Genomic DNA, 25,627 nt, shown 5'->3' with positions numbered 1-25,627 from the left:
ATTAGAGAGAGAAGCAGTGCCTGGGGATGTTCTCAGCTGTCATGGTTCTGAGATTCTAATCTGAGTCAGAATGTCACAATTATTTGAATGACTCTTTCCTTTTTTAGAAGTATCACTTACTGAGTGATTAGAAAACTCACATGGACTCACTTATCCAAGGTTCCATGGTGGAAGAAGAAGACTCCAGTCTCTCTGTCCTCCCGGGTGTCCCCACCTCTATTCAACCTCTAGAAAACTAGTCTAGAAAGCTCCATAGTAGTTAAAAAGATTTTAGTAATTAAAATAAAAATTTATTTATATCAAGAAGTAGTTACATCATGTAATTAGTAACAAGACAAATGCCTTCATTGGCATAAAAATAGAAGCAGAAAGATGATGTAACAAACATTTAACGTATGGCTTACAAAAATACAAGCAATTACAGTTCCCTTCACTTCTGCTGTATCAGTAGCTACAAAAGACATGAAATAATAATTAATAGGACATTTGATTGCATCACACAGAAACTGGAATAATCACAGCTACAATAGATGTACCTACTAAATGAATTCTTTTGCATCGAGGTAACAATGGAAAATGTGCATGTAACAAAGGGGAGTCCGGTTTTACAGGACGTTTAAGACACTTATTCACCTTATCATCTTAATGACAAGCAGAATTCAATATAATGCACATATAGTAGTTCAATCCAGTTCATTACCACCCTAATTTATGACAAAACTGTGCAAAAATAATCTATACAATTCTATTGTATAAATCAATAATCATGGCCTTTTATTTATGTACACAATATACATCATGATAAAAATAATTTTATATACAGATGATGGGAAAAAAAAAAGTAACTTTCAGGTAGGGGCCAAAAGTAGGACATATTAAAGGTACAGATTTACCATTCCTTTCATCTTAAAAGGCACTACTGGGTCCAATACAGGTTTATTTTAACCATGTGCAGTCGACAGGCCCTGCCAAGTGAAAGTGCCTGGTTTTCCAGGAATCTGCTGCTGCTCCTGGTTCAGCTGCTCTGCCATGAAACGTTTCAGTGTTTCTGAAGTGCCAGGGCGGAGCCAGGGCTCAGTTGCTACAGAGTTTGATCCGTCATCCCCTATGTGTTTCATGATGTCATCAGGGTCAACCAGTGAACTCTCATCATCTACAGGAGGCAAGGGACACGTGGCTCAGGTAACAGGTGACAGGCAGGAGACATAAGCGCAGGTCTTTTGTAGTCCAACTCACTCATTACAACTCAGCATTTCCCCACAATCTCATATCCTGAACTCTACTGTTTGTTTGTTTGTTTTGGTTAGACTCACCCCACCCCACCCTATTTTAGAGGGAGGAGAGTGGGCCCACAAAGGCGCCAATTTTGTAAAACAAAAAATGATCAACTGAGTAAGCTGACTCCATGGCACTAGCAACCAGAGGGATTCTAAGTATATCAAAGGCACCTCTCCATAAAACAAAGTCAACAGGAGGAATGTAGGTAGTCTTATTTTGTAACTGTTACCTCGGGAGAAGCCTAATGGCTACACATAAAATTTCTTTTCTTTCTTCTTTCTTTTTATTTTTTTTAAAGCAAGGTTTGGGGAATACTCTTCAACCTACAACACTGCTATAAGGAAATTAAGTTATTTTGGGAAAACACTAGTTGGCATGAGATTACTTCCATTCTTAAAACACCTAATCTAACAAGGCCGTGTCCAGTCAATGAAGAGGTAGCTCTTGCTTCATTCTTTAATTGAATTTGATTGTACTCAACTTCTATCTGTATTTTACTTTTATTTATTATTAGGTATAATAATAGGAAAATCTGTCTTCCTACCCTGTGATAGCATATTCTTTTTTTTTTTTTTTTAATTCTCCTGGTCTGTGAAGGATTGGTATGTGCAATCAATCCACATAATAACAAAAAGCTCCTGTTTGAAAGGACAATGTTAAAAAACAGTGTAGACATTAAAAACCTTCTGAAAAAGATTCTTAAAATGCTATCTTCCCTCAAATATATTCCTGTTAAATATTAATTCAGTTTGTTGGGTCTAAAAGAAAATGCCTTATAGCTGGAAAGACATCCTTTCCTACTGTCCCATCAATTAACCATGCCTGCTTGTGTTTGGTGTGGAATTACCACCATTAGAACACACCACACCTTGACTGCTAGATAGATAGTATATGAGTACAGTTTTAAATTAACACAGTATTAAAGGTAGGACCTAAAAAAATCTTAACAGATTATTGTAATGTAGATTAACAGACTAAAGAGTATTTCCCAAATAGACCACTCCAGTATTTGCTAAAACTATTATTATTACCAATATGAAAGTGTCCCATTATCCCAGTGACTAATAGCACTGGTATAAAAAAGGGTGGTGTAGGGCTGGCAGGGTAGCTTGTTAGGTGTCTAAGGAACCATCCTGCCTTGTGCTCTATGACTAGCTTTAACCTGCAAGTCACAAAAATGCACTCATAATGAGGAGACTAGCTTTATTTGACTTCTGAGACTTTGTCCATGGTGTGGAAAGCCAAAGAAGAAGGTAAAAATTTTCTTTGTAGTACTGCAAATATACAGCATAAGTGTTAAAGAACTCAAAGTCTTTAGGCTAATTTCTAATAATGTTTTACTTTAGTAAAGTGACTACTATTATCATATAGCATTTTCTCTGCTGAAAGCAAAGCCTGGATATGTTTAATAAGCAAAAACTATTTTACCTGTTTAGACTCCACTCTAAAATGGGCACCCTCTCTGATAGAGAAAATCTGATGCAAACTGAATCCTGAGGTCTGGTTTTGCTCAATAGTTAACACTTGGGCCACACAACTCAAAGGACTTCAAACTCATTCCATCTATCCCTCAGACGTTAGTGAAAGCCTTGAGGAAGAAAGTTTAAAAGTTCATACAGGATTCTACTATAGGCCATTACACTTTGTCATTTACCTGTATTAATAGGTTTATTGTGAAATTCATTCAGTCTTCGCATTCGTTCCTCATTTCTCACTCTAAGCTCATCAACATTTACACTGGATATAGATTTTAGAGAGAGACCATCTGGTGCTACATTAGGACGACTGCTATCCTGTAGTTAGAAAACAGAACTTCAGAAAGTCATTAACACAAAATATGTTCACAAATCAGTGAATCAGGGCCAGGCATGGTGCCTATCGCCTGTAATCCCAGCACTTTGGGAAGCCGAGGTGGGCAGATCACCTGAAGTCAGGAGTTCAAGACCAGCCTGGCAAACATGGTGAAACCCCATCTCTACTAAAAATACAAATTAGCTGGGCATGGTGGCGGGCGCCTGTAGTCCCCAGCTACTTGGGTGGCTGAGGCAGGAGGCGGAGGCTGCAGTGAGCTGAGATTGTGCCACTGGACTCCAGCCTGGGAGACAGAGACTCTATCTCAAAAAAAAGAAAAAAACTGCAAATCAAAACATCCTCTTGCCCTCAAATGTACACTGTGATGAACAAAATAAAACAAATGAAAATATAGAGCACGTATATTATGGCTCCTATGCTTATCCATGCAAGCTCAGATGACTCTCAAGGATAAGGAGTAACATTTGTGATGACAGAAATGCTGCCAGTCGGGATAAAGCTTGAGAATTACAGGACACAAAAGGAAAAAACTGAAGCAGCAGGGGCTCAGTCCAGCTATAATCAAGACAGTGTACTGACATAAGAAAAGACATGTAGATCAATGGAAGATTAAGAAGAATATAGAAATAAATCCTTATGTGTATGGACGGAGTTAACAAAATGCAATGGGAGAACAGTCTTTAAACAAATGCTGCTAGAACAACTGGATGGCCACATGCAAAAGAATGGACTTGGACCCCTGCACCTCACACCTTATGCAAAAATTAAAGTGTATCATGGACCTACAATTAAGAACAAACTGAAAGAAAACAAGTAAATCTTCATGATCTTGTGGTAGGCAATGGTGTCTTAATTAAGACATCAAAAGCCCAAGAAAGAGTGATGAGTTGGACCTCATCAAAATTAAAAACTTCTGTGCTTCAAAGAACACCATCAAGAAAGTTAAAAAGATACAGAATGGGAAAAAATATCTGAAAATCACACATTGATAACCAGACTTGTAGTGAGAATGTAAAAGAACTCTTACAACTCAATAAAAAGACAATTCAATTTGAAAATGGACAAAGGGCTGGGCGCGGTGGCTCATGCCTGTAATCCTAGCACTCTGGGAGGCCGAGGCAGGTGGATCACCTGAGGTGAGGAGTTCAAGACCAGCCGGGCCAACATGGCGAAACCCCAACTCTACTAAAAATACAAAACTTAGCCAGGCGTGTTGGCATGCACCTGTAATCCCAGCTACTTGGGAGGCTGAGGCAGGAGAATCCCTTGAACCCCACTGGGGCAGAGGGTGCAGTGCACTGAGATCACGCCACCGCAATCCAGCCTAGGTGACAGAGCAGGACTCTGTATCAAAAAAAAAAAAAAAAAAAATCAGCAAAGGATTTGAATAGACATATCTCCTAAGAAAATATACAACTGGCTAATAAACCATGAAAAGATGTTCAATATCATTACAGAAATGCAACTCAAAACCACCATGACACCACTTTACACTCAATAGATGGCTAAAATCAAAAGACACTAAGTGATGGCCAGGATATACAGAAATTACAACCTTCAGTGGATGATGGGAAGGTAAAATGGTACAGCCACTTTGGAAAACAGTCTGGTACTTCCTGAAAATGCTAAATACAAAGTGTCCATATAACCCAACAATTTCCTTCTAGGTATATATATTCAAGAGTAATAAAAACATCAAAAACTTCTACATGAACATTAATAGTATCCATAATAGCTAAAAAGTGAAAACAACCCAAATATCTATTGTTAAATGGATAAACAAAATGTGGAATACTAATACAGTGGAAAATTATTCAACACTAAAGAGGCTTCAGTACTGGCACATGCTACAACATGAATGACCTTCAAAAGAAAGACAAATCCAGTCACAATCATACAGTGTATGATCTCATTTATACGAAATGTCCAGAAAAGGCACATCTATAGAAACCAAAGTAGATTGGTGGTTGTCTAAGGCAAAAAGCAAAGCTATTTTCACCTGGTAATGCTGTACATATAATAACGCTAATAGCAACATCTGTTACTTGGTGAGGTCTCTGCATACTTGGCTCAGTGCTAAATGCTTCACATATAACTGCATCTTCACGTCATATATAAGGAAACACACACAGAGTTTTAAGAAATTGCCCAAGCTGCCTACTCAACAAGGAGGTGACATTGTTGGGACATAAACTCCAAAGCCTCTACTTTTTACTGGCTATACTGTAAAGCTGGGGAGCAGAGTGAGGAGAACATGGGTTTGAATCTCAGCCTTCTTGCCCATGTGACCTTGGCAAGTCATTTGACCGAAATGAAGATGATGCCTATATCACAGAATTAGGTTATTATGAAGCTTTTCAATAAATGACATCAGTTCCTTCTTGTGCCTCTCTGAAATCCATATATTCTGCAGGAGAAGAAGGAAGGTCGGGATGCAGAGCTACTTACAGCCACCCCAGGAGACAAGAAAATACTATTATTATCTGGAAGAAGCCAAAGCAGCAGAATTCAATAGCTACCCAAGGTCATCCAGTCAAGGCAGAGCCTAGATTCAGACCCGTGTCTGAATTTCAAGCAAGTGCTCTTTATTGGGCCACACAGATTTAGCACAGGTCAGAACCCAGACCTCTCATTCTTCTAAGTTGAAAAGGGGAAGAAAAGTTTCATACATACAATGTCTAGTCCTTTCCATTTGTTCCTCCTGCGCTCCCGTGCAGAGGGCAACTGTGATGGTGGAGGGAGGACGTCATCTTCAATGGCAGGATATGTCTCACCGTAAGCCCCTAAGAGGACCCCGAAAAGCAGAAGGAGTCTTAATACTGCTTCAAATCTTACCCAGAGCTAAACCAAGAGCCTTTTAATTACTAAGATTTTGCTTACAATACCATGAAACACACTCAATGTATGTACATACACAGTTCGGTGATTTAGTAAATTTACAGAGTTGTACAATCATCACTTTAAAGTAGAACATTTTCATCACCTTAAACAGCTCCTTTGTGCACACTGGCAATCACTCCCCACCTGCTGGCCCCGGGCAAACATGGCTCTGTTTCAACAGATTTACCTTACCTAACACCAAACATAAATGGAATTCTACAACTTAATCTTTTGTCTTTTCACTTAGCAATAAGGTGTTTGAGATTCATCTATGCTGTGCCATGTTTAAGTTGTTTATTACATTTTACTGCTGAATAATACACCATCATATGGATACGTCATATTTTGTCTATGCATTTACCAGTAGATGGACATTTGCTAGTTGCTAGCAATTATGAATAACACTGCTATGAACATTCACATTCAAGTTTTTGTGTGGACATATCTTCTCATTTCTTTGGGTTATAGAACCAGAAATGAAATTGCTGGGTATTATGGTTAACTCTATTCTGCATTTTGAGGAACTACCAACCTGTTTACATTTTACATTGTAAGAGGGTTCCAATTTCCCCACATCCTCACCAACACTTGGTATTGTCGGTCTTTTTGCTTATAATCATTCTAGTGGATCGGTAGCTAATTTGACATGGACAAATAGCCTACAACATCTACGGTAACCTCCGCAACTCCTTTGAAAAAAATTATACCTAAAGAAAAGTTAGAATAATACAAATACTTAGAATCACCATTAGTTACTTTGCCAATTTCTATATATATTTGGGGGGATGATGTTATTGCCAAGCCTCTTTGCTACACCAATAAGTTGGCGACATCATGGCATTTTGTCTCTAAATATTTCAGTGTGTATCCTCTTAAGAACAAGGACTGGCTCCTACACTACAAAAATCTAATTATAACATTCAGAAAATTTAACATTTATACAACACTATCATTGTTTAACATATAACTGATATTCAGATTTTCCAAATGTATACTGTATGGGTTTTTAAAAATAGGAATAACTTTTATTGAATAAGATATGGGGCTTTCTATAATTCTAAAATAAGTTTTGGGTCCTTCCATGCCTTTTCATGGTTTAGTAGCCCGTTTTGTTTTAGCGCTGAAAAATATTGCATTGTCTGGATGTACCACACTTTATCCATTCACCTACTGAAAGACATCTTGGCTGCTTCCAAGTTTTAGCAATTATGAATAAAGGTGCTATAATTATCTGTGTGCCAGTTTCTTTATGGACAAGTTTTCAGCTCCCTTAGGCAAATACCAAGGAGTGTATACGCTGAACTGTATGGTTAAGAATATGCTTATTTTTGTAAGAAGCTGCCACACTGTCTTCCAAAATTGACAACAATTTTGCATGCCCACCAGCAATGAATGAGAGTTCCTATTGCTCCATAACCTTGCCAGCATTTGGTGTCAGTGTTTTGAATGCTGGCCATTCTAGCAGGTATGTGGTGGTATCTCATTTTAATTTACATTCTCTAATGTGTTACCAGGCGGGTCCTTGTTCTTAGAACTCCCAAGATGGTGGAGGGCCGCTTCCAAGATGGCGGCAAGCCTCTTGTTCTCTGACCTGGGGTTCTTGGCCTCACAGATTCCAAGGAATGGAATCTTGGGCCATGCGGTGAATGTTAAAGCTCTATTAGAAGCCGTGGGTCACAGAAAAGAACCGTGGAACCCAGTGACTAGTGTTCAGCTCGATTAGGACAAACCCGGGCACTTAGCCGTGCAGGAACAATGGCAAGCCTTTAGCCTGATTGGGAGCAGCAGTGGGCGCCACCCCACTGGATCAGAAGTGTAGAGGACACCCTGCCAGATCCGGAGGGGTGGAAGTCAGTGGCAGGTCTGCCACGGCGGCAAACAGCACTGGTGGACAGCAAGCGAAAGCTCAGCTCGAGCCGTAACAAACACGGACCAGAAGAGCATGCAGTTCCAAGATTTAATAGAATGAAAATAGAGTTCCCATACAATGGGAGGGGACCCAAAACGGGTTGCCACTCCCGGCTCGAATGCCTGGGGTTTATATCCCGATCATTGTCCCTCCCACTGTGCTCTCAGGCGATATATGATTTGACTATTTCTTTACCTGCTTTAGCCTAATTTGTATTTTAGTGAGCCCTCTTTACTACCTGATTGGTTGGGTGTGAGCTGAGTTACAAGCCCTGTGTTTAAAGGTGGGTGCAGTCACCTTCCCAGCTAGGCTTAGGAATTCTTAGTCGGCCTAGATTTGAAATCCAGCTAGTCCTGTCTCTCAGTAGCATCCTTTCATAGTCTTGTTATCTGTATGGTGATGTATGGTGCAAGTCTTGCTCAATCTTTTAATCAGGTTTTTTGTTTTCTTATTGTTGAGTTTTAAGATTTCTTTGTGTATTTTGGATAACAGTCCTTTATCTGACATGTCTTTTGCAAATAATTTCTTACAGTCTCTGTCCTGTCTTCTCATTCTCTTAATTAACAGTGTCTTTTATAGAGCAGAGCAGGTTTTAAATTTTTACAAAGTCCGGCTTATCAATTATTTCTTTTATGAATTGTGCCTTTGGTTTTGTATCTAAAAGTCATCACCATACCCAAGGTCATCTAGATTTTCTGTTGTTATCATCTATGAGTTTTACAATTTAGCATTTTACATTTAGATGTAAGATCGACTTTGAGTTAATTTTTGTGAAGGGCGTAAGATCTATGTTTATTTTTTCACATGCAGATGTCCTGGTGTCCCAGCATTATTTGTAGAGAAGACTATCTTTTCTCCATCATAATACTGCCTTTGGTCCTTTGTCAGTACTGCCTTTGGTCCTCTGTCAGAGATCAGCTGACTGTATTTGCATGAGTCTATTTCTTTCTTTTTTTGAGACAAGGTCTTTCTTTGTTGCCCAGGCTGGAGTTTAGTGGCGTGATCATAGCTCACGGCAGCCTTGAACTTCCAGGCTCAAGTAATCCTCCCACCTCAGCCTCCCAAATAGCTAGGACTTCAGGTGTGTGCCACCACATCGGCTAATTTAAAATATTTTTTTTGTAGAGACAAGGTGTTGTTTTGTTGCCCAGGCTGGTCTCAAACTCCTGGCCTCAAGTAGCCTCCCAAAGTTCCAGAACTACAGGTGTGAGCCACTGTGCCCAGGCTGCATGAGTCTATTTCTGGGTTCCATACTCCATTCAGCTGGTCTATTTGTCTGTTCTTTCACCAATGCCACACTGTCTTGTTTATTATAACTTTATCGTAACTCTTGAAGTCAGCTGTGAGAGTCCTCCAACTCTGTTCTCTTTAAACATTGTGCTGGCTATTCTGGATCTTTTGCCTTTCCAAATGAACTTTAGAATCAGTTTGTTGTTATCCACATAATAACTTGCTGGAATTTTTATTGGGATTGTACTGAATCTATAGATCAAGTTGAGAAGACCTGACATCTTGACAATACTGAGTCATCCTGTGCATGGTCATGAAATATATCTCCATTTATTTAGTAGTCCTTCAATTTCATCAGTTTTGTAGTTTTCCTCAGGCAGTTCTAGATAGATAGATAGATTAGATAGATAGATAGATAGATAGATAGATAGATAGATAGATAGATAGATTTATACCTCAGTATTCCTTGGGGGAATGCTAATGTAAGTGGTATTGTGTTTTTAATTTTTAATTTCAAATTTCACTTGTACATTGCTGGCATATTGTAAAGTGACTGACTTTTATATATTCATCTTGTATCCCGCAACTTGATTATAACTGCTTACTAGTTCCAGGCATTTTTTAGTTGATTCCTTCAGATTTTCTATAGACAATCATGTCATCTGTGAAGAAAAACAATTCTATTTCTCCCTTTCCAATCACACCTTTTATTTCCTTTTCTGCCTTACTGCTAATATTAGCTAGGACTTCCAGTATGATGTTAATCAGTGGTGAGAAAGGACATCCTGATCTTAGCAGGAAAGCTTCTAGTTTCTCATCATTATGATGTTAGCTGTAGGACTTTTGTAGATGTTCTTTATCAAGTTGCAGAAGTTCCCCCTCTATTCCAAGTTTGCTGAGTTACCATAAATGGGTGGTAGACTTTAGGTTATCAGATTTGTGGGCATAGAGTTGTTCATGGTATTCTTGGACTTTTTTTTTTTTTAATTTAAAACAGTGAGGTTTATTTCACATGTATATTTTTGTCTCCCCACCATTTCCATGTCTGACCACTATGGCCTATCATAACATTCCATACATATTTAAAACCAAGCAAAGGGTGGAGTTGCATCTTTAAAAACTAAACAGGTTATTTTGGACAACACATTCTTGGCAATGGAACCTGGACAACATTTATCAAACACAGTAGGGAAAGTTCTCACTCTGCATTATAAAAAGGACAGCCAGATATCAACTGTTACAGAAATGAAATAAGACGGAAAATTTTTAACAAATTGTTTAAACTATTTTCTTAAAGAGACTTCCTCCACTGCCAGAGATCTTGAATAGCCTCCTGATCAATCATCCAGAAGCAATTCTTCACATAATTAATGAACTTGGCTTCTACTTTGGGAAGAGAACCACCTTTTCCTATACTTGCTTGCATTTTTGCTTTAAGTGCAAAGGACCTACAGAACTAGGTCCTTTTGGTGTTTTAGGAGTTTTTTCCTGTTTTTTTGAAGGATTCTTGTCCTTTTGATCTTGGTGTTGATGATGCTTTTGAGTCTTTTCCATTCTGATTTGACTTTTGTGCATTTCTGGCTGGAGTATCTTGTATAGATTTCTTCACTGGTGCTTTTTCTTCAGCTTCCTCATCATCAAACTCATCATCATCTTCATCATCATCTTCAGCAGCAGCAAGTTTTACTTTTTTCTTTGGAACCTTGCTACCACCTCCAGGGGTAGACTGCTTTCCAGATATACTTCAAGAGTTTCACATCCTCCTCTTCATCTTCTGACTCTGCATCTTCCTCCACAGCTACTAAGTGCTGTCAACTAATATGCACTGGCCCTGAAGCACACATCAACCGACAGACCACTGGTGATGTTATTTCAAAGCCCCCAAGGGAAACCATTGGCTGTACAGACATTTTCAAAGTTGCCAGTGTTACTTTAATTGGACTGCCTTCGTAATTCATTGCCTCTGCTTCAATAATGTGCAATTCATCCTTTGCACCAGCACCAGCCCCTAAACTGAACGTTCTTTAAGATAACTGGTGCTCATTTTCATCATTATCCATCTTAAAGTGATAATCTTTGTCAGCCTTTAGTTCACAACCGAAAAGATAGTTCTGGGGCCTCAGGGCTCATCAAATCTTCCATCGGCTGGTGGCATGCACTTAGGTGGGAAAGAAGGTGGATGGAGATAAACAACCACTTCTCAAGAGAACAGCCATGCAGAACGGAATCACACCAGGCTCTTGGACTATGTTGTGTTTTTTTGTTTTTGTTTTTTTTTTGAGACGGAGTCTTGCTCTGTCGCCCAGGCTGGAGTGCAGTGGTGCGATCTCAGCTCACTGCAAGCTCCGCCTCCCGGGTTCACGCCATTCTCCTGCCTCAGCCTCCCGAATAGCTGGGACTTATAGGTGCCCGCCTTTTTTTTTTTTTTTTTTTTTTGTATTTTTAGTAGAGACATGATTTCACCGTGTTAGCCAGGATGGTCTCAATCTCCTGACCTTGTGATCCGCCCTCCTCGGCCTCCCAAAGTGCTGGGATTACAGGCTTGAGCCACCATGCCCGGCCGACTGTTTTTAACATTCATGGGACCTGTAGTGATATGCCCCCCAACCTTTATTATTATTATTATATTTTTTATTATTTTTTTTTTAGACAGAATCTCACTCTGTCGTGCAGGCTGGAGTGCAGTGGCACGATTTCAGCTCACTGTAACCTCCACCTCCTGGTTCAAGTGATTCTCCTGCCTCAGCCTCCCAGATAGCTGGGACTACAGGCACACACCACCATGCCCAGCTAATCTTTGTATTTTTAGTAGAGATGTTGACCAGGCTGGTCTTGAACTCCTGACTTCAGGTGATCCGCCCACCTCAGCCTCCCAAAGTACTGGGATTACAGGTGTGAGCCACCATGCCCAGCTAGATATGCCCTGTTTCTGGTATTAATAATTTGTGTCTTCTCTTTTATTAGCTTGGCTAGAGGCTTACTGATTTTCTCAGAAATAACTCTTGGTTTCATTGATTTTCTCTATTTATTTCCTGTTTTCAATTTCATTGATTTCTGCTCCAATTTTTATTTCTCTTCTTCTGCTTACTTTGGATTTCATTATTTTCTAATTTTCTTATGTGGAAGCTTAGAATACTGATTTTAGATCTTTCTACTTTCTTCATGTATGCACAGTCAATCCTATAAATTTAAGCACCTTAAAAATTTACCAATTTTTGGCCGGGCGCGGTGGCTCACACCTATAATCCCAGCACTTTGGGAGGCCAAGGCCAGTGGATCACCTGAGGTCAAGAGTTCGAGACCAGCCTGGCCAACACGGTGAAACCCCGTCTCTACTAAAAATACAAAAATTAGCCAGGCATGGTGGCAGGCGCCTGTAATCCCAACTACTTGGGAGACTGAGTCAGGAGAATCGCTTGAACCCGGGAGGCGGAGGTTGCAGTGAGCCAAGATCACGCCATCACGCTCCAGCCTGGGGACAACAGCAAGACTTTGTCTAAAAAAAAAAAAAAAAAAAAAAAATTCCCAATTTTTTACATAGTCTGGCTTATCAATTATTTCTTTCATAAATTGTGGCTTTGGTTTTGTATCTAAAAGTCATCACCATATCCAAGGTCGTCTAGAGTTTCTGTTGGTATCTTCTGTGAGTTTTAGAGTTTGGCATTTTACATTTAACTGAATGCATACATTAGGAAAGTAGAAAGACAAGCATTATTTCTGCTACCTCCTACAAATTGAGAAGTTGTATTTTCATTTTCATTTAGATCAAAGTATTTTAAAATGTATTTTCATATTTTTTCTCTGACCCATGCGTTATTTAGAAATGTGGCATTTAATCTCCAAAGTATTTGGAGATTTTTCCAGCTATCTTTTTGTTATTGATTTCTAGTTTATTTCCATTGTGGTCTGGGGACAGATATTGTGTGATTTATCTTCTTTTACATCTGTTAAGGTTTGTTTTCTTGCCCAGATTGTAATCTGTCCTGGTGAATGTTCCATGTGACCCTGAGAAGAATATGGGTTCTGCTGTTGTTAATGAAGTTGTCTTTCGACATCCATTATATCCAGTTGGTTGATGGTGTTGTTGAACTCAACTATGTCCTTACTGATTTTCTGTCTCTGTCCATTTCTGATAGAGAGGTGTTAAAAATCTCCAACCATAACAGTGGATTCATCTATTTCTCTTTGCCATTCTTTTGCTTTCTGACATGTATTTTGACACTCTGTGGTTAGGCATCTAAACGTTAAGAGCTAAACCTATAGATAAAACTCTTAGAAGCAAGCATATGAGGAAAGCTTCATGGTATTGGATTTGGCAACGATGTCTTAGATGTGACACCAAAAGCACAGGCAACAAAAGAAAAGATAAATTGGACTGTATCAAAATTAAAAGCTCCTATGTATCAAAGGACACAATCAACACAGTGAAAAGGCAACCCACTATGTAGAAAACATTTGCAAATCATGTATCTGATAAGGGGTAATATCCAGAATAGATAATAAAGAACTCCCACAACTCAATAACAACAAAAAAACTCTGATTTTAAAAATTAGCAAAGGTCTTAAATAGGTATTTCTTCAAAAATGATGTACAATTAGTCAATAAGCACATGTAAAGATGTCCAACATCACTAATCATTATAGAAATGTAAGTCAAAAACCACAATGAGATGCCACATCACACCTGTAAGGATTGCTACTATTCAAAAAACAAAGTAACAAGTGTTAACAAGGATGTAGAGAAATCGGAACTTTTGTGCACTGCTGGTAGGAATGTAAAATGGTACAGCTGCTGTGGAAAACAATGTGGTGAGTCTTCAAATAATTAAAAATAGAATTACTATATGATCTAGCAAATGCTATCTCTTAGTGTATACCCAAAAGAACTGAAAGCAGTGACTCCAACAGATAATTGTACACCTATTCATAGGAGCATTATTCACAACAGCCAAAAGGTGGAAGCAACTCAAGTGTCTACTGACAGATGATTGGATAAACAAAACGTGGTACACACATACAATGGGATATTATTCACAGCATAAAAAAAAAGGGGGAAATCTGGCTGGGTGTGGTAGCTCACACCTGTAATCTCAGCACTTTGGGAGGCCGCGGGAGGATCACTTAAGCTCAAGAGTTCGCGACCAACCTGGGCAGCATGGTGAAACCCTGTCTCTACAAAAAATACAAAAATTATTCAGGCATGGTAGTGTGTGCCTGTAGTCTCAGCTACTTGGGAGGCTGAGGTAGGAGAATCATCTGAGCACAGGGAGGTCAAGGCTGCAGTGAGCCATGATCACACCACTGCACTCCAGCCTGGGTGGCAAGGGTGACCCTGTCTCTAAGGGGTAAAAAAAGAAAATCTGACACATGCTATAACATGGATAAACCTCAAAGACGTTATGTGAAGTGAAATAAGCCAGTCATCAAAGGATAGATACTGTATGACTCCACTTACATGAGGTCCTAGAGTAGTCAAATTTATGGAGATGGAAAGTACAATGTTGGCTGCCAGGGGCTGGAGGGACAGGGCAATGGGGAATTACTGTTTCATATGAAGAGTTTCTATTTTCAAGATGAATTCTGGAGATGGATGATAGTGGTAGTTGCACAATAGAAATACTTAATGCCAGTCAATGTACACTTTAAAATGGTTAAAATGGTAAATGTTATGTTTATGTGTATTTTATAATTTTAAAAACCCTATTTTTTAAAATAATGCACTGAAACCATCAGCTTTACATTCCTTAGAGCAGTGGTTAACACAGCCATGACTTATGCAGCATTTGCAGTGACTGTTAGCCATAAATACTGCTGTATCTTTGCTCTAGTGTCATGCAATACTCCAACACACCATCTTGAGTGGCCCAGACCATCTTCACTGTTAGGAAAGAAGGTCTCATTTCCCTGACAAGCAATCTTCCCATCCCTGTCTCCTGCTGGTTTTATCTTTCCTTCTCTCCGCAGTGCATCTTCCTTGGAAAGGAAAAATTCATTAAAAAAAACAAAACAAAACAAAAATGGCCAGGTACAGTGGCTCATGCCTGTAATCCCAGCACTTTGGGAGGCTGAGGCAGGAGGATCCCTTGAGTCCAGGTGTTTGAGACCAGCCTGGGCAACATAGGGAGACCTCATCTCTACAAAAAAATAAAAAAGATAACCGGGTATCATGGTGCATGCTGTAGTCCCAGCTACTGGGGAGGCTGAGATGGGAGGAGCACTTGAGTCCAGGAATTTGAGGCTGTAGTGAGCAATGATTGTGCTGCTGCACTCCAGCCTGGGCAACAGAGCAAGACCCTCTCTCAAAAACAGCAACAACAAAAAAAAAACCATTAAGAGAAAAATATAAGTTACTTTGGAATTTTATCACATGAAAATCTAAAGTAATTGGCCTGAAATACAACTAATATGTAGACTAGATCATTCCCTGATGGCCCTAGGATAGCAGAAACACTCATGATCAAAGTACATAATCGTAAGTGTATACTACTTTAAAAAAAAAAAAAAAGATCCCATGGTACCTTTACTTATCTTCTGAAGACTAAATAAAAGTCTTATGACTCTTTTGACTGAAATATTAAGAGAACTATAAATAGATTAAAATAATTAAGGTACACACACAGGTATAAGAAATAGTAGAGATTCCTTATACACTTTGTCCAATTTCCCCCAATGGTAACATTTTGCAAAACTCAAGTATAATCTCACAACCAGGATATCGATACTGATACAATCCACAGATCTTATTCAAATTTACCATCTTACCAATACTCATTTGTGTGTTTTTATGTGTGTATTAAGATCTATTATTATTATTTTATTTCCCATTTACATGTATGTATCTACCCCTGCAAACAAGTTGTTAAAACAGTTCCCAAACCACAAGGATCCCTCTTCTTGCCCTTTTATAACTATATACACCTCTCCCTATCCCTCAACCCCTGGCAACCACTAATCTGTTCTCAATTTCTTAATTTTGTAATTTCAAAAATGTTATGTAAATGGAATCATACAGTAGTATGTAACTTATTGGGATTGTCTTTTTGCTCAGACTATTTCCCTGAAGAGTCATCCAAGTTTCAAAACTTTGTTCCTTTTTATTGCTAAGTAGTATTCCATGGCATGGATGTACCAGAGTTTTTTTAACCATTCATCTACTGAAGGATTTCTGGGCTGATTCCAGCATTTGGCATTAGAAATGAGGCTGTTACGAACATTCATGTACAGGTTTGTCAACTATTCCTAAGACTTTTAAAGTTCATCTCAGTAATTCTGATTTTGAAAACTTTCCAAGGCATATCTGATTAAAACAGAAAAAAGAATATTCCTTTTTTTTTTTTACTACCTTGTACAACAAAGAATACAGTACTGGTTTTTAAGTGTGGAGAAAGGTTTAATATTTAAACAATATAGCCTTAATAAAATAAATATACTCACCAATAAAAGCACTATCAGATTCCAATAATGAGTTTTTCAAGAAATCACTAGTGTCATCTCTGGGCTAAAAGAAACATGTTTCAATGACTATTTTTATTAGTTTTGTGTACAAAAACAAATTTATACTAAGAAGAGGCACAAGTTTCCACACTGTTCTCCCTAAAAGCAGAAGAGGATGGGGAGAGATAGGACTGACTACATTCCAATGCTCAGAAAATACTGGAAAGCCTTAACACACACGATTCCTACGAAGACGGTGATAGCAACAGAAGACAGTCTCTCTCCAGGCTACAGATTCTACAAGCTAACACATTTACTCCCTAACTCCACTCCTTCCTGCCCCTTTATGGTTGAAGTCAAATAAAAGGATCACATTATGACTGATGGAAAATATAATACAGTATGAAGCAAAGACCCCAATTAAACATTAAGTCTTTAAGCCACTGCCAAGATTCATTCATCCGAATTTCCATAAACCTGTATAGCCCACTTACTATTTCTTTCATGCTAGGAACTGGGGATACAAAGATGAATTAAGAGTTTCTGCTCTGGAGTAGATCACAGTGTCATGGGAGAGAGAGGGGTATACTCTCAGATTATGACAGCCCTATGTGACAGCAATTGCCACAATGATGCAGCACAGATATAGTGGAGCATATAGTATAGTAACGAAAAAAAATGCTAATGAGCATTATTATTATATCATTATATATTATATATATATAATATTATATCATTATTATATCATTATTATAATGAGCTCCCAAATTAGAGAAAACTTAAATTTACATATAGAGAATTTTGCAGTACAGAATAATAACCAACATGTCAGAAGGAACCTAAAGTCATCCAACTCCACCTCCCTGCACCTTCTTACCAGATATCCGGGCTTCAGTAGGACACTCCAGCAAAGAGCTGTCCATTAATTTTTAAGGCAATGAATTACAATGATGCACTGCATTCTTTAATCAGAAAGTGAGCTTGTCTCTTGCCTAAATTACTACAATAGCCTCCTGTCCCACTCAGTCAAAATGCACAGCAGTCAGTGGATCAAGTAAAAACCTCAAGCAGATCATGTCACTCCTCCACTTAAAGACCTTGGCAGCTTCCCATCACATGCACAAGTGTCAAAGGCAAAGCCCCAGAATGGCCCCCAAGGCCCTGCTGCCTCCCCTCGTCACCCCCTGCCCCATGTGCCCAACTGGCCCTTGCTCATGGCTCTCCCACTGCTCCTTACATGCACTAGGCCAACTTCCACTGGGGCCTCTTCCTGGAATGTTCTTCCTCCAGAAGTTCCCCCACGTTTCCCATAGACACCTCCCTGATGTCCTTACTCAAATGTTGCCTACCCAGTGAGCCCCCATGCCCACTGTATTTCCAACTATAAACCCTCCCACCCAGGATCCTCCAGCTGCCTTCTCTGCTGTTGTCTTCTCCACAGCACCATGATTCAACAAACTATTGATTTATTTGATTACTGTCTCTCCCTCCTTCTGGAATGTAACCTGTCACAGGACAGGGATTTTTGTCCCTTTTGTTTACTCCTATACCCCGGCACCTAGAACAGTTTCTTGTCCATAGGAAATAATAAATATTTGTTGATTGAAAAGAGCTCATCCTGTCCCTTTATTCAGTCTTGCACAAAAAGTACCCCCCTCAGGATACAGGTGGGTATTATTATTCTCTGTTCCCTTCCTTTGCTTATTTTCTTTGTAGACCTCAACACTACTTCCATAACAGACTCCTACTCCCACTACTGCTCATGGTAATGACAGCAAACACTCACACTGCACTCATAATGGGCCAGGACTGCTGTAAGGGCTTTTAATATATTATCTCAGTTCTCACAACAGCACTTGAGCTATTTTTATTTATTTAATAAACACTTATATAAAACTTATATGCCAGGCCTGTCTCTAAGTACCTTGCAAATATTAATTTATGTACTATTATCCTCATTTTACAGATTAGGAAGCTGAGGCATAAAGAGATTAAATAACTTGCCCTAAGTCACACAGCTAAAAATAGACTCACTGGAACAGCCTAGTGCTAGAATCTTGTTCTTAGCCATTACAATATGTTTTCTATATATATTACACTAACACTTCTCAAGCTATCCACTTTACTGATAAGACTTACGTTCTTAATTCAATATTCCTGAATAATTCAAAATTTGAATTACTTGATCATCATATGCCTAAAGATTTTTAATCCCCCAAAAACTAACTTGAAAAATTGTAACTGGTTGCTTACCATTCTTTGCTCTTGTACTTTAGCACTTGGGATGGCATCTAAGTCAACTGTAGTCAATGGAGAACAAAAGCAAATTAAAAGGTCAGAAAATGCTTACTATATAAATTAAATTTTAGAATATCTTTTTTGACTAGCTCTCTACTGGAAATTACTTTTCAACTATCACACTTCAGAGTATTTTAAAGATATCACTTATTAAAAAACATAGCCCTGCATCCATTCTAGCTGCATAAAATTCTCCCATTCACATGAATGAACATAACAAGTAAAATCATTGCAAATGTAAAACTAATGCCAACAGAAAAAGAAAATGATCAATGCAGGATCCTTCACCATCTTGTCAGATTTCTACAATCTGTAGAAAGTTGTTGCATGGAGTTAAACAGGGGCTCCCTCACATGGAACTGAAATAAGCTCAATTCCAGGCACTTAGTTCCAGAGGCAAAGATCTTGGATCAGGTATCCCAAAGCCTCTCCAATATGACCAGCCTTCCTATGTGTTCCTGTGAATAGTACATTTTGCCCTTTTTAGATACTGCCTTTGAAAATAAACAAGCTGCGAATGATAGCCTGTATTCCTTCTCAGATATTTTAATAGACATGTTTGTGATTGTTTATAGTGAGGCCATATTCTTTTTTTTTTTTTTTTTTTTTTTTGAGACTAAGTCTCACTCTGTTGCCCAAGCTGGAGTGCAGTGGCACGATCTTGGCTCTCTGCAACCTCCACCTCCTGGGTTCAAGCAATTCTCCTGACTCAGGCTCCGGAGTAGCTGGGACTACAGGCACACGCCTCCATGCCCAGCTAATTTCTGTATTTTTAGTAGAGACGGGGGTTTCACTATGTTGGCCAGACTGGTCTTGAACTCCTGACCTCATGATCCGCCCACTTCAGCCTCCCAAAGCGCTGGGATTACAGGCGTGAGCCACCACGCCTGGCCAGTGAGGTCATATTCCTATGAATTAGGTCTTCATAGTGTCTACTGGAAGTTGGGGAGTGGCTGCTGTGGGAGATAGATACCTTCAGTGCTAAAATGTACCTGTATCCACCTGGGGACTACTTGTGGGCTAATCAGTCTAAGCTGCCAAAATCCCACAAGATCAGATCTTCATTTTGAGACTAAAGAAAAATGCCACCAGACTGGGTACAAAGGTTGAAGAATACACTTGCTTCTCTCCTCTCTCCAGATGATATACCTACTGCTTATCCTAGAATTAGGCTTATTCTGTCACAGGGCTATGAGGCTGTTATTAAAAATTCTGTACCAGATGAAGGGACGACAATCCCTATACAAATGTTTATTGAAGTCTTGACCTATGATCTGGGCCTAAACTGCTGCATCACTTACTCCTGTGATGCTATCTCATGAAGTCAAAATATCTTCCTCAGATTCTGCAAGCCAGACCAGCCTCCCAAGATAGGGTCTTAACTTTTCTTAAAAATAACTGGCAGGAGCATCCCTTCCACTCTTGTTATCTGATTGTTGGGTTTTCATTACTCATTTTCCATGGTTAACCTCGATGGCCTGAAGGCTGGTGAAATACAGATGGGAAGGCCATGCAGTACACCTGGCTATCGTCAGGGCCCATCAGTGCTCTCTGAGACAACTAGCCCCACTCTGCTTCTAGGTGCCTACCCACCCCAACCCAACAGCATCCTAGATTTCTTCTGTGCGATATTCATCACAGTTGTACTTCTTTAGCATCATACTTCTCCAACAAAATATAACCTCCTCAAGAGCAGCAGCATATGTCACTCATCACCATATCCCCTGGATATAGGCCAGTACCTGCGCTGCTAGTAACCACTAAGTATCTTTCAATTAGTTGATTATACGAAAACATATTCATAGTCCAGTCTGATGCTTTACAGATTTTACGCCACATCAAAACTTAAACACACTCACACCACAGTAGACAAATGCCTGACATGGCACAGTAGGCAAATGCCCGACACATCATGACAGGGCACTGATATGTCTGCCTGACACTCCTTCCTTTGGTTCCTAGTTCCTGATGCAGACGTCACCTGGCCTGGTCAAAGTATTCAGTCCTCCTGGCTACAGTGAATGACTGGGCCCCTCTCATGCATGAGTACACCACCCTAGTGGAGCCACTCAGAGCCCTCTCTCATACTTGTTCTTTTCTGGTACTACAGACCAAACGGACCCTGTGAGCATGGGGCTGCCAGTGAAAGGAGGATGCCTGGGAATGAAATCAATAGAAGAGATGCAGAAAGCCTATGGAAAAACAGCGTGCTGATACTATTTGACACAGCAATGATTATTTCTTACCTTTGGCACCTTCCTGCATTTTTATTCTGTTCAGCCTCTTCTGCTGCTCTCTTAGCAGGGCTTGCTGCTGAATCTCTAAGGTGTGATGATCTCTTGGAGGATCCGGGTACATAAATTTCAGATCAACTCGTGTTTCTGAATCTGGTATAAAAAATATGTTATATAACTAAGTTAAATGTTGTTTTCAAATGGGATTTTGTAAAACTTCACTGTAAGTAACATGAGTAACCTAATTTCAAAATCAAGGAAATGATAGAAATAGTGAAACATCACTAAAGTCAAAGGACAGTAAAATAGCCACAAAACTAAAGAATATGAAATTAATATTCTTTAATAAGTGTATTTTCACAAACTTACCAACATAAGGAATACCCCAGAACAAGCAGTGGATGCTGCATTCTCCATCTCTACCTGTCCTAGCCCTGCCAGGATGCCACCCAGAACACAGACTACGTGCAGGTATATCCAAGCAGATGGTCACATGGCTATGACTAAGGCAGCCATGAGACACTGTAATCACGGCTGATCTCTAAAATATACTGGAAACGTGAAAAAATAATGTTACTGGCCAATTAATATTTTAGTCCTTACAAATATCATGCAGAAAGCAAGATAAATGTAGACTGGCTGGAACTTGAGGGGGAATGCCTTTTCTTTTTCTTTTTTTTTCTTGAGACAGAGTCTTGCTCTGTCGCCCAGGCTGGAGTGCAGTGGCACGGTCTTGGCTCACTGCCAGCTCTGCCTCCTGGGTTCATGCCATTCTCCTGCCTCAGTCTCCCAAGTAGCTGGGACTACAAGCACCCACCACTATGCCCGGCTAATTTTTTTTGTAGTTTTTAGTAGAGACGAGGTTTCACTATGTTGGCCAGGCTGGTCTTGAACTCCTGACCTCGTGATCCACCCGCCTCAGCCTCTCAAAGTGCTGGGATTACAGGCATTAGCCACTGTGCCTGGCCAAGAATAAAAATGTTTTAATCTTGAGAAGAAACATACAGTTCATACATATAAAAAGCATTGAAAATATTATTCCCTTTGACTCACTAATTACACTGCTGGAATATAAAGAAATGATCCTAAATATATATGTAGTTTTATGGTACTAAATATGTATAAAGCTTTATGATCAGAAATTATCAAAAGAACAAAATAGTGAAAATGGTTAACAGCCATTTTCAGAAGTTAACAGAAGTCTCTGGACACATAAACTTGGATTGGTCCCTGGCTTCACTGCTTCCAAACTCATTAAAAAAACAATACCAACCACCAAGTCATGGGTGAATGAGGGCAAGATGTAGTAACACAGGGAAATGAACAGCCCAATTCTATGGCTTAAACCTTTTTGGTCTCAAGATCTTTTTTACACTCTTAAAAATTGAGGACCCCAAAGAGCTTTACTTATGTATGTCACACACACACACGTCATATTAGAAATTAAAATTAAGAGATTCCTAAAACACAAGAATACACAAGGACACATTTTGCTAGCTTCAAAGAGATGAAATCATCATATATCATGTAGTCTCTGGCCAATCTATATACACATGAGAGAATGAGAATGAAAAAGACAAATAATGTCTTAGTTTATAATACAAACAGTTTTGACTTCAGACCAAACTCCTCATGAGATCCACTGGGTTAACACAATGCCTGGCAGACAGTAAGTAATCAATATTTGATAGCATAAAAAATAACACAGTATACGTAATTGATAATAGGTGTAAATCTAGGTGGAAAACTATAGAGAAAATTAAATAACACAATTTATCTTTTTTTTCTTTTAATTATGCTCAGAAAGACTAGAAAACATCCAAAATGATAATGGTACTTACATATAGGTAGTTTGACTAAAGTGATTTTTCCTTCAAATTTGCTATAATAAACAGATAGTATTTTCAAAAGGATAAAAAGCTTAAATTCCAGTTTTCTGGCCTAGGTCATATGACCACACATCCCATAATCTGCCCCTTCTGCTCCAACACCTGCTCTGCTGAATATGCCTAAAGGAAAATTACACAACACACATTTGGTTCCTCCACACATTCTCCATCTCCCAGGCCTCATGTACCCTGGAAATCTCATTTCCTTACTAAACTTTCTCTTCCATTAGCCCTAAGTGGCTACATCAAAGCTTCTCCTAACTCTTCCCTCAAATTCCCTAGATTTCACTTCAACAATCACTCTCCCTCTCCTAGAGCCTGAACCTCTTTCTCCTGCATAGCTCCTCACGTTCACATTCTAAGGACTCTTCCAGCTCCTGATCCCTCTCCTTCCCTTCCCTTTCCCAGCCAAGGGTCTTCTAAAAGTCTTATGCCTATTGTCTCCAACATCTTGCCTCCTAGTCAATCCTCATTTCAAAGTTAATCGGCGATCATTCCACTTAAAAAGCTCTAGCTGAGGTCACCAATGACCTCATGCAACTGACATTTTCCGGTATTCACCTTACATGATCCTGTCTCCTTGATACTCCTTCCCCTCAGGTTTCAGGATCCTACATTCTCCTGCTTCTCCTCCAGTCTCTCTGGCTTCTCCTCAGTATTTTTCATGAGCTCATCTTTGTCTGTCCATCCTCCATTAAATGCCAAGTTCCATTCTTCATACTAGTCTATGCGATCTCATCCATTCCAGACTTTAACACTGTATGCTCTCCAAAAGAAAGCAGTTAGTCAAACTAAAGCTTCATCTACCAGACTGGTTAACTGAAGACCTAGAGAATACAGAAGTTTCATTTCAACTAAAATACATATCATAGATAAAATTCCACTTTAGAAAAAGGGTACAAAGATCTTTATAGATATTTAAATATGGGTAGAACACTTCTGCTACATCTTTAAAAGAGCAGCAATCTACTCACCTCTATCTTTCAGCTCATTAAAATCATGAATATTCTGAAAAGTGGCAGCGTCTAAGCCCTTAGGGGACTGTCTTCTGACAGGAGCTTGCAACCGATGTCTAGCCATATCAAATATATCCATGGGATTCCTTTCCTTTTTCCTATAGATAAATGACAAATCATAATATGTGTTTCACAGAAAAATAGGTGAGTTCACATCTAATTCACTGTAAAAGAAATTTGGTCTTTTTCACCACATCATCTTATTAAAAAATTACTCTAGGACAGGTGCTGTGGCTCACACTTGTAATCCCAGCACTTTGGGAGGCAGACAGGAGGACTGCTTGAAATCAGGAGTTCAATACCAGCCTGGCCTACAAAGCAAGACCCCCTTGCTACAAAAAAAAAAAAAATATGAGGCCAGGCATGGTGTCTCACACCTGTAATCCCAGCACTTTGGGAGGCCAAGACAGGTGGATCACCTGAGGTCAGGAGTTTGAGACCAGCCTGGCCAAAATGGTGAAACCCTGTCTCTACTAAAAATACAAAAATTAGTTGGGCGTGGTGGTGTGTGCCTGTAGTACCACCTACTCGGGAGGCTGAGGCATGAGAATTGCTTGAACCCAGGAGGAGGAGGCTGTGGTGAGCCAAGATCACGCCACTGCACTCCAGCTTGGGTGACAGAGCAAGATTCCATCTCAACAACAACAAAAAAATTAGTCAAGCATGATGGTGTGTGCCTATAGTCCTGGCTACTGCTGAGATGAGAGGATTGATTGAGCCCAGGAGGCCAAGGCTACAATAAGCTGTGATCATGCCACTGCACTCCAGCCTGGACAACAGAGGGAGACCCTGTCTCTCTTTTTTTTTGAGGTGGAGTCTCGCTCTCTCGCCAGGCTGGAGTGCAGTGGCGTGATCTCAGCTCACTGCAGCCTCCTCCTCCCGGGTTCAAGCAATTCTCCTGCCTCAGCCTCCTGAGTAGCTGGGACTACAGGCGTGCACCACTAGGCCCAGCTGATTTTTTTGTATTTTTAGTAAAGTTGGGGTTTCACCATGTTGGCCAGGACGGTCTCTATCTCTTGACCTCGTGATCTGCTCACCTCCGCCTCCCAAAGTGCTGGGATTACAGGCGTGCATGAGCCACTGAACCCGGCCCCCCGTCTCTTAAAAAAAAAAAAAATTGGCTGGGCGCAGTAGCTCACGCCTGTAATCCCAGCACTTTGGGAGGCCGAGGCGGGCGGATCACGAGGTCAGGAGATCAAGACCATCCTGGCTAACACGGTGAAACCCCATCTCTACTAAAAATACAAAAAATTAGCCGGGTGGGGTGGCGCATGCCTGTAGTCCCAGCTACTCAGGAGGCTGAGGCAGGAGAACAGCGTGAACCCAGGAGGTGGAGCTTGCAGCGCGCCGAGATAATGCAACTGCACTCCAGCCTGGGTGACAGAGCAAGAAGCCGTCTCAAAAATAAATAAATAAATAAATAAATAAATAAATAAATAAATAATTCGAATAGCTCTATTAGTTCCATCCTTTACCTTAAAATATAGCATATTTATAACGTTATTGAAATTTTTCAAAATCCTCAGATGCAAGACACCTTATTACAATAGAATGATTCAGCCTTACTTTAAAATGTTCATGGAAAAAATAAAATAAAATGTTCATGGAGTATGAAGATCACAGTCTTTGAGGTCAGAGAAACTGAGA

At 39.7% G+C, this 25,627-nt stretch overlaps 1 protein-coding gene and 1 pseudogene across 20 annotated transcripts in view; both read right to left on the bottom strand.

Moving 5' to 3' along the window:
• Positions 1–268: 268 nt before the first annotated feature.
• CSPP1 (centrosome and spindle pole associated protein 1) overlaps positions 269–25,627 on the bottom strand; it is a 131,779-nt gene continuing 106,420 nt past the window's right edge. For all 20 annotated transcript variants that reach the window (XM_003831350.6, XM_003831349.7, XM_034966188.4 and 17 more), the window contains 7 exons: positions 23,939–24,078; positions 21,088–21,228; positions 18,797–18,843; positions 16,544–16,607; positions 5,764–5,873; positions 2,933–3,071; positions 269–1,153 (listed from right to left, as the gene is read on the bottom strand). In XM_003831350.6, coding sequence (XP_003831398.3) covers positions 942–1,153; positions 2,933–3,071; positions 5,764–5,873; positions 16,544–16,607; positions 18,797–18,843; positions 21,088–21,228; positions 23,939–24,078 — 853 coding nt within the window. In that variant the 3' untranslated portion in view covers positions 269–941. The remainder of the gene's footprint in view (positions 1,154–2,932; positions 3,072–5,763; positions 5,874–16,543; positions 16,608–18,796; positions 18,844–21,087; positions 21,229–23,938; positions 24,079–25,627) is intronic.
• LOC129398621 (nucleophosmin-like) lies at positions 7,914–16,538 on the bottom strand (annotated as a pseudogene).

This window comes from Pan paniscus, chromosome 7 (genome assembly GCF_029289425.2).
Source record: "Pan paniscus chromosome 7, NHGRI_mPanPan1-v2.0_pri, whole genome shotgun sequence".
Lineage (NCBI taxonomy): Eukaryota > Metazoa > Chordata > Mammalia > Primates > Hominidae > Pan > Pan paniscus.
This window is presented reverse-complemented; position numbering and strand designations above follow the sequence as displayed.